The sequence below is a fragment of the Corvus brachyrhynchos genome, unplaced genomic scaffold, assembly GCF_000691975.1.
Source record: "Corvus brachyrhynchos isolate BGI_N302 unplaced genomic scaffold, ASM69197v1 scaffold67, whole genome shotgun sequence".
NCBI classification, from domain to species: Eukaryota; Metazoa; Chordata; class Aves; order Passeriformes; family Corvidae; genus Corvus; species Corvus brachyrhynchos.
The window spans coordinates 598815-608116 of record NW_008239114.1 but is presented as its reverse complement, the minus strand read 5'-3'; the positions used below and the strand labels follow the sequence as shown (position 1 = coordinate 608116).

General features: G+C 59.5%; 1 protein-coding gene across 1 annotated transcript; it reads right to left on the bottom strand.

Annotated features, from left to right (window-relative positions):
* Positions 1–2390: 2390 nt before the first annotated feature.
* ELF3 (E74 like ETS transcription factor 3) lies at positions 2391–7427 on the bottom strand. Its single transcript, XM_008638012.2, has 9 exons — positions 7105–7427; positions 6171–6339; positions 5360–5581; positions 5048–5131; positions 4841–4954; positions 4628–4717; positions 3944–4060; positions 3601–3796; positions 2391–3473 (listed from the first exon to the last, which is right to left on the bottom strand). Exons 2-9 carry the CDS (start codon positions 6331–6333, stop codon positions 3353–3355), a joined length of 1107 nt encoding a protein of 368 aa, XP_008636234.1. The 5' UTR covers positions 6334–6339; positions 7105–7427; the 3' UTR covers positions 2391–3352.
* Between the last annotated feature and the right edge of the window lie 1875 nt (positions 7428–9302).

The window sequence follows — 9302 nt, the reverse complement described above, 5'->3', positions numbered from 1 at the left end:
CTCACTGCCAACCTGCTGGGGTTATCTATTTACGGAGAATAAACACCTCGCCCACAACCCCAAACTCGAGGGACAGCAGCCAGGAGCACAGCCGGCTCCTGCGAGACCCAGCCTGGGGCTGGGCTTGCCCCGCTCCCCGCTCTCCTCCCGGACACGCTGATGGCCACCGTGACTGGCCTGGCCCCTCCCCCGTGTGCTGCTTGTCCAGGCAGCAAGATCGACACTGTCCCTGCTGCCACCCCTCCAGCCTGCTCTCTGCAGCAGCTCCAGGAGGTCAGGGATGGAGCTGGAGCACCCTCCACTCACTGAAGCCAGCAGACACCAGCCAGGAAAACCTGTTCCCTGGGGAGGGTTACGCAAGGAACCTGACGGAGGTCTGGCTGCAGCCCAGACCATGGACTGGCTCCAGGTTCACACCCAGGGATTGGGGCCTCTCCTTGCACCACAGGGCAGCCCTGGTCGCCTCATCCCAGCGTGTATCTGGGAGCAATACAACTTCAGCCCAGCATACTGGAAGGCAAGGAAGAGAAGTCTTCTGTATGAGACCAGGCATCCCAGGTGGACCAGCAGGGCAACTCCACATATAAACAGCAGTCGAACCCACAAAAAAGAAGTTGGGTCTGGCCCATGGGCACCTTCTGCCCCTGCAAAGCAGGTGGGTCATGCCCTTGATGTTGCTGCAGCATCTCTAGGAGGATGCTCAAGCCACCAACCTCACACTCAAGCTGAGGCCAGGCAGACTGGGAGCAATTCCAGCTGCTTCAGCCAGTACAGCTCATGGGGGACAGCCCAGGTGGTCTGTGAGAGATCTTGCTTTGAAGGGTTTACTGCTCTCTTCTGCAACGTGTCCCACTCCTGCAAGTGCAGGATGGGTGATGTTGAACGGTACCGTGGCTCTGGCAGTAATGAAGGGAACATGGGCAGATAGGACAGGGAGAATGGTTTTAAATTAATAGAGGAGAGATTTAGATTAGATCTTAGGAAAAAATTCTTCCCCATGGGGGTGGTGATGCCCTGGCACAGGGTGCCCAGAGCAGCTGTGGCTGCCCCTGGATCCCTGGAAGTATCCAAGGCCAGGTTGGATGTGGCTTTGGGGAACCTGGGCTAGGGGAAGGCATCCCTGCCATGGCAGGGGTGTGGAATGAGATGAGCTTTATGGCCCCTACCAACCCAAGCTGTTCTAGGATTCTATGATTCTGTGATTCTATGATAATGGCTGGATCCCCCTGCCAAAAATGCATCTCAGGCTTTGCAAAGCACCTTTACTGTCTAGGCAGCAAAACCTCCCCTCACCCTCCTGCTGGTGGTCTGGCTTCTTTCCTTAGTCCCTCCAGAAAGTGGCTGAAACCACTGAGAAGGATGTGGCATGGCTTTTGCCTGGGCATCCCAGCCCTGGTCCAGCTCCAAACTCAGAGGACAGGTCCCAGGGCTTTTCTCTTTGGGGGCAAGCAGGAACTGAGCAGTGCCCAGTGCCCTATACATGCCCCAAATTCAGCAGGTCCTGGTGCCCAGCAGTGTTCAGAGAGACTCATTGTGGAATGCAGTGTGTGCCAGCCAGAAGCCACGCAGGGACTGCTGTTTGCCATGTTCAGGGTAGGAACATATCTGAGAGTCTGCTTGGAGTTCAACACCCTGAACTTCTTCTTGCCACCCCAAGATGTATCCTGTGGGTTGGAGAGATCATCTCAGCACCCCTGGGACAACCTCCCACCTCCTCACAGCTGGGCTGGATGGGGGAAGCAAGATGGCATTGGGCAAGAAGGGGAACATGATGTGTTTGGGCTGCTCACACTGCCAGGTCATTGCAGTCCCCTCTCCTGAGATCTGGTCCTTGATGCCACCCAGGTTTTAGAAGGGGCCAGAAAACAGCCAGGCTGGAAGATGAGCAAGCATTAATCATAGTGTAGTGCCTGTGCTGCTTCTGGATATCCCTTCATGTGTCCCTGGCCAGAGAGAGCTGAAGGTCCTCCCACAGGCTGTGACCCCCAGCCAGCTGGGGATGTTAATGTGGAGGGTGCTGAGAGAGACCCCTCCCCAGATCCCCCTCCCCAGATCCCCCAGGGCTTTGCTTCCCATCAGCCTGCAGCTGGTGAACTCTGGCTTGGAGCCAGTGCTCCAGGAAAGGCGAGTGCCAGGGCTAGAATTCTAAAGGGTTCTCAGAGGGGCCAAGGTTTGGGAGCGGGTGTAAGATGCCCCTCCATGGGTGGCTTTGAGCCAGGCTGGGACAAGCCCACCTCACCCTGAGAAGACCCTGTGACCCTGTGCCAGGATGACCAGGCAGGTCCAGGCCACAGCAGGCAGGAGATGGTGGCAGATCACGTTCATGCCATGGGACATCCCAAGTAACACGAGCCTGGTTCTCACCATGTCTTTAAGAAAAACAAGAAAAATTACAGGTAGGTACAAAACCCCAACAAACCAACCATTTATTCATCTTATATTCCCATTTGAAATGGAGGAAACCACATGCACCTGCCGGGTGCCTGGCTCGGTTGGAGTCCCCTTCTGTGGCTGGCACAGCTGCAGTCTGTGCCCTGTGACATCACTTCAGTCCAGCTGAGCATCACCACCAGCCACCACACACCCGTGTGCCCCACGATGCACACTCTCACACAGGAACATCTTACTCATGGAAAAATAGATCTGTACATTCACTCTGTGCTCTTTTTGGGTCTTACATAAATTAGAAGCTCCTTTTGGGGAAAAGGCCTGTCTCTAGACACAGCCCAGCAGCTGGGCTGGAAATGCAGCATGGCCCTGCATCCCACATCCTCTTCTCATTGAGGGCCTTCTGGGGCCAGGTGAAGCTCCACAATGTTCCCATCTTCTCTCAGCAGGTGCCACATTGAGAAGCTGCTACACAAAGGGGGTCTCACCCAGCCCACAGGACAGGGGGCACCTTCCTCACGGTGCAAGCAGTGAGAGGGAAGACCCCAGAGCTGGGATCTGTCCAGACACAGGTGATACAGACGTGCTGCTCCTCTGCCCAGTCAGGAGGTGGGTGACAGCAGGAGACCTGCTGGGCTCTCACAGCGGGGCTTGAAATTCTCTTCCCCTTTGCATCTGTTCAGGCTTTGAAACAGCCCCAGTCCTTGCGGCTCCAGGTGGAGGTAGGAATCCAGCAAGGGAAGTCACAGTTTGCAATAACCTACTGGAGCCAAAATGTTGGCTCTGAACACCTTGGTGCTGGCAGCCACCCGCACACACGAGCATGCCCCTGCGAGGGTCGGAGTTCCACACGCTGCATGGGGCAGCGGCTTCCAGGTACAGCTGCAGGCAAAGTTTCCTGTCAAGGAGCCCAGCTCAGGGCTGGCCCTGAGGGGCTTCTCAGACCCTGGCTCATCCAGGACTCCTACAGCTCCTTGTCCCTGTTGAGCACCTCCTCTTCCTTCCAGCCGCTGGAGTTCTTCCCAAACTTGTACACCAGCCGTCGCCCATCCACTCTCTCCAAGATCTCTCGTTTGTAGTAATATCTGCAGGAGATGGAGGTGGAATCAGGGCTCTGGATGCAGCCCCAGGCACTGAGGAGCTGCTGGAGGGCTGGTGGGGCTGAGCCAGCTGTGTGGGGCAGGTGCCCCCAGGACAAAGCAGGGCACTTACCGCATGGCTCTGCTCAGCTTCTCGTAGGTCATGCTGCTGTTTTTCTTCTTCTGGCCCCAGAGCTGAGCCACTGCCTCCGAGCGCAGGAACTTGAAGACCCCTTCCCGCCGGTCCTCCCACTTCATTAGCCCCTCATTCAGCTCGGGGTGGATCAGGATGTCCCGGATGAACTCCCACAGGTGGGTACCTCTTGGGGCTGAAAGAGGAGATTGAGCTGTAAAGGAGGGAGGCTCCTGCAGGTCCTTGTACTTTGGATCTCCCTAAACGCCCCTGCCAAGGCCCATGGCCCTTCCTCCCATCACCCCCACGAAGCCAAGAGCCAAGGGCTGAAGGGTTCACATACAGTGCTTGCTCTTCCTGTTCTCCAGGCAGTCTCTGCTCTCCTTGCTGAGTTTTCGGGGCCGTCCCCGTTTCCGCTTGCCGTGTTTGCTGTCCCCTTTTTTGCTGCCTGAAAAGTGCTCTGTGCACACAGAGAGGGGCACATGTCAGGCTGGCCAGTGCATGCTGGGCCACAGCCTCCCCCTCCCTGTCCTCCTGGGGACCAGAAGTGCCCTCTTTTCAGGCCCAGGTACCAGGGAAATACCCCCTGAGAACAAGGTCGCCCCATTCCCTCCAGCCTCATTCCACCCTCATCCCTGACAGTATGCTTAGGGCAGCATGCTGTTCCTTCCCCAAACCCTACTGCTTCCTTGCATTCCTGGTAATTCCCAGTACCATCACCAGCTGGGATCAATACCAAACACTCATTTCTGTGCCCAGGATCTCTGGCTGCAGTCTTCACCCACCTGCCACCACCCACCCCTTTCCCCCAGTATGACCACTGCCCAGCTATCCCAGTCCTGCCCTTCACCCTGCTCAGTGGAGAGAAACAGAAGCAGAGCGCTCAGGGAAACAGACCTTTCCCTCCCTCCCAGTGTGAGGATGGGTGTTCAGGTGTTGTCCCTAAATCACTGCCAGGTAGGATGTGCAGAACTGCCTGGGACCCAGCCCTCTCCTCCCAGCTCCTGTGTGGAAGCTAACAACTCACCATCAGGGAAGAGCTTTGATTCTGCAGGGTCAAGGTCGAGGTCACTTCCACCGGAGTCCTGAGAGTTGGGGCTGTGGGACATCACAGGCCCTGAGAGGCAAAGGATCAGGGCTCAGACCGCTGAGCATCTGGAGACTTTTCTCCTGGTTCCCACCACTTCCCCCACCACCAGAGTGCTGCAAGACCCAAACCCACCCTTGTCAAAACACTGACCTGAGACATCAGAGCTGCCTGGGGACATGGCACCTGGCAAGCAGGTGAAGTCTGTGAAAGGGTTTGTGGGCTTTAAGTCCTCCAGGGAGTCCTTGGCACAGGGATTTCCCAGCTCTGGAAGGGGCAGAGAAGGGAAGAAGGGATTAGCCTTGCTGCCATCGGTATGTGATCCCTGGGAAAAAGGCTGGGCCAGGGCCCCTCTCTTACCCAGGTGGCTGGAGTTCAGGAAGGTCTGGGAAGTCGCATCCTCTTTTTCCAGCAAATCAATGATCCAGTTCAGCTCATCAGAGGCTACAGGGGTGAAGGACTGGGATTAGCAATGCCTGTTCCATTTGAAGGGGAATAGTGCACACTGGGAGCTGAGCCCAGCCGTGCCTGGACTCTGGTCTGTGCCCCCAGACCCTCCCACACAGCCCCTGCAGTGCCTGGGAAGCAGGGGATGCTGGGCTGGTGGAGGGCTCTCAGCCTCATTCCTCAAGCTGCCAGGCCTGCAGATGGAGGAGACTTTGGTTCACTCACTGATCTCGTGCAGGCGGTCGTAGAGCTCGTCCCCGAGGGGCCCAAAGATGAGGCGCATCTGGTCCCTGCTGCAGTGGCAGAGCGTGTGCCCATCCATGTTGCAGCAGGAGAAGTCGATGGAGCTGGCGTCGTACTTGTTCTTCTCCACATGGTAGCTGATCCACTCCAGCACCTGCACCTTGGTCCAGAAGTACGGGAGCTCACTGAACCACTCCGGCTTGTCTGCAAGGGATGGAGAGCAGGGCTCAGAGCAGGCCGTGCCGGCACCGTGTGCCTCGTGTGGGCTGCCGGTGGCCACTGGACATCTGCTCTGGTCCAGTGGCGATCCTGCGGGGCACAGCAGGGCCCACACTTGAAGAGCTGTAGGACTAAAGGGTCCTTAGCGCCCTGCCCTGCAGACAGCAGTGACCCCGCACTGCCCGCACCGCTGGTTTCGGTGCCATTTGTCCTGTTGGTGCTGCTCTGCTGGGGTTTCTCATGCCCCCCTGAGCACCATCACATGATGGGCCCCCATCACCAGGATTATACTTCCAAACTCCAGCTCCTGGTGAGCCCTGGCAGCCTGTCCCCTGGCCTGTGCTGCGGGAGGAGGACAATGATTCCCCCATCTCCTGTACAAGTCACACGTGCTCCCAGCAGCCGTACCTAGGGCCACCCAGGGTCTCCTCCCACAGCCTTTTGGCCTTTCCCTGGGGAAACTGAGGCATGGTAGAAGCTGCTGACCTGTCCCAGTGGGACAAGGACCTTACAGTGCTCTTCCTAGCCAGCGGCACTGCCTCACAACTGCCCTACTGCCACTCCCCTGTCCTACCTGTGCTCTGTGTGGGGGGCTGGCTGGCGGGGAGGCTCAGCCCCAGGCTGCTGTCATCCCCGAGGTGTCCCAGCATGTCCAAGGTTGGCTGCACCTCGTCCGGCTGGTACATGGCACTGATGTAGTTAGAGAAGATGTTGCTGATCTCACACGATCCTGCCATGGAGCTCTGTGCCGAGAGATGACAGTGAGCCCCAGCCCTGTGCAGGCAGGGGGACCCAGGCCTGCAGCACCTGCAGCACCCCAGAGTCAGGCTGGGTGAGGTTGGGCCGTCCCTCCCTCCACCCATCGTCGCCTCTCAGGTCACTTCTGCAGAAATATCCACCCAGCACCTGCTGGTTGGGGCTGGGGCCTGACTCACCACCTCCTCAGGGGCCAGGAGAGAGGGAGGCTGAGCCGGAGCGAGCTGGGGACGTGGCGTCACTGTGCTTGTGAAGAGCCCTGTCCCCAGCAGCCTGGCCTCACCCTGCTGGCAGCCAGCAAGAGGTGACAGCAAGAAGGTGGCTGGCAGAGAACAGCAACACACAGCCCCTCGGTGCGTGGGGGCTACGGGCACTTGGCCACTCCTGAGCCCCATGGCACAGCCAGCTGCCCTGCTGCCCACCGCTGGACTTCAGCACCAGCGGCTCCAGTCCTCTCAACCAGTCGCCATAAGCACATCCCAAAAAACTGCAGCCAGGACAGGACCAAGCCCCTGCCCGGCCCTCACAAAAAGCCAAATCGTGCTGTCTGCTTTATAAACCCTGGGGGCTGGAGGGAGCTGCCGTCCCGCTGGCCCCCGAAGGGCATCAGCTGCGGTGGGAGAGCAAACGTGGAGCGAGAAAAGACCAAAGCGCATCCCCCGGTGAGAGCGAAGGTGCACGGGGAGGAGAGCAAAGCAGCTGTCCTGGCCTCAGGGACGTCACCAGGCCTCGGCAAAAAAAAGCTTTGGTACCTTCTGTGATGGCAACTCCAGGAGCGGCGGGTAATCCAGAGAGGAGCAAGGGGAGACGGAGGCCAGGCTGGCCGCTAGCCACTGCTCATGGGCCCCGGGAGGCTGGTGCCGATGGGCAAGCCCTGCCCGTGCCTCTGCTTTTATAGCTTGGGCGGCGTAACAATCTGGCAGCCCGAGGGGAATTCCAGCCCCAAACGTTCATGCTCCCAGATCCAGGTGATTTGCATAATATGAACCACCGGGTCCCAGCCCTGAGCTGCCTTGCCGGGAAATCTGGGTTGGCCAGTTTAATCATTGTCAGAGCCCGTGCCCCACCGGTGCCCAGAGTTTCACCCACACTGCCTTCATGGGCTGTTTTCTTTGCTGCCATTTGCCAGGCTTATGTTTGTTTGCTCACAGCAGCAGGTTCGCTCAGCTCCTGCAGCCAAAAACACCCTGGGGTCAGAGCAGGCCCTGGGGCCTATGGATCCCTGCCTGGGGTTTGCCCGCAGCGAGGGAGCCAGGACACTGCCCCTGGCCACTGCCCCCGGCCCCTGCCCCTGGCCACTGCCCCCAGCAGCCTCCAGGCCTGGTGGGCAGCCCAGCCCTGGTAGTCAGCAGGGGTGTGTGGGTGCCCTGGCCATGCTTGGGGCCCAGGCTGGGACTGGCACAAAGCAGGCAGAGGGTCTCAGTGACCAAGCAGGACATGCGCTGGGGACAGGACACGCGCTGGGGACAGGACACGCGCTGGGGACAGGGCTCAGGTGGGGACAGTGGTCTTTGTGGGGGTGGAGCAGAGACCATGCAAGTGCCCGAGAATCGCTGCTCTGTCTGTCAGAATGGGTCGGGTTTTGCCTGGGGGAGGTCTGGGACAGGCTGCAGAGCTGGGACAGCCCATCCCTGCCGTGTCACACGCGCCTGGCACAGACAGACAGGCACACTCACCAGGGCATGTGCCAAGGGACAAGGCAGGGTTGTGGGATGCATTTGGGGAATTACCTGTGGTGGCTCTTGCCCCTCTGGCTTTGGGCAGGGGTACCTGGGGCCCTTTTGAGGTCTGTTACTGCTGGGTTTAGCCCTGTGCTGGGCAGGGAGGCCAGGCCAGTCCCAGCCACAGCTGGGCACCTCTTTGCCTGGTTCTGGTACTTTGCCGAGCCAGCCACATCCATGCCCCATCGGGCTGAGGCAATGCTGGGCACTTGGGAGCAGGGCAGACCCTGGCATCACACAGCCACCTCCTTGTCACTTCAGGGCCCTTATCACTTCAAACCATCTCCTGTGACACCACAGTGGTGACAGACTGTTTCAAACATGGATCCTGCACCTTGGCACGAGGACCAGCAAGGGCAGGGGGGCTCATGTCCTGTCCCCCTTGTCACATCCCCCAGCCCCGAGGCAGGCAGGGCCCGTGTGCCAACCAGGAGGCACCGGGTCCCAGCAGCTGATCACCTACCCCAGCTTCATTCCTCTGCAGCACAGTCACGAGTGCTTGGTGCTGCCAGGCCCTTTTGTTTCCTGGACACGCATCCCACAGGGACATCCCCGTGCCAGGGAGCAGCCCTGTCTGTCAGTGCCACAGGGCAAGCCAGGGCCACCAGGGTGGGCAGACACAGAGCCTGAACATGCATCCTGCCAGGGACTGAGCCCAGGGCTCCCCCGTGCCTGGGGACCCAGCTGCCCACTGGGGAAACCTGCCTGTGGTTGGAAACCTGCCCCTGGGGAAGGCTTTTCCACCCACCGCTGCAATGCTGGTGTCCCTGCAGCAGGGTGGGACGTGCCCACATTGTGCCAGCCCCTGGGCCAGAAGCCAAGCGGTGATGAGGTGGCCATGTGGCGTTTGGGAGTCTCCTGCCCGAGCCACGCGCAGCCCACCCGCAGCTCTTCCCATCGCAGGGAATCTGGGGGCTGCCTGACAGGGCTGTCTGGCACAGACCACCCTGAGCACCCCTTTCCCAGGTCCCCCTTCCCTGCAGGCTGACAGTGGCCCTGAGGGAGGCACCACAGCCAGTCCGTGCGCCCCGGCAATGCCACCCCCCGTGAGAGAGCTGCTCTCAGTGGGTGATACCCTCAGCCTCTGATGTGTGCCTGGCATGACAGGAGCCCTCCAGGTCCTTCTGTGACGCAGCCTGCCCCTTCCTTCCCCTGGGGTTTGGGAATCAGGAGGCCAGTGGATCTGAGCAATCCTCCCCAAGCCCCTGCGGGTACCCTCCACCTTTCCT

Bases quoted from the DNA above. Each gene is read 5' to 3' on its own strand.
- ELF3 (XM_008638012.2), bottom strand. From the start codon at position 6,333: ATGGCAGGATCGTGTGAGATCAGCAACATCTTCTCTAACTACATCAGT. The intron at 4,061-4,627 runs GTGAGTTGTTAG...CTGTGTGCACAG, and splicing joins ATCAAAGCTCTTCCCTGATG to AGCACTTTTCAGGCAGCAAA. The intron at 3,474-3,600 runs GTAAGTGCCCTG...CATCTCCTGCAG, and splicing joins AAGCTGAGCAGAGCCATGCG to ATATTACTACAAACGAGAGA.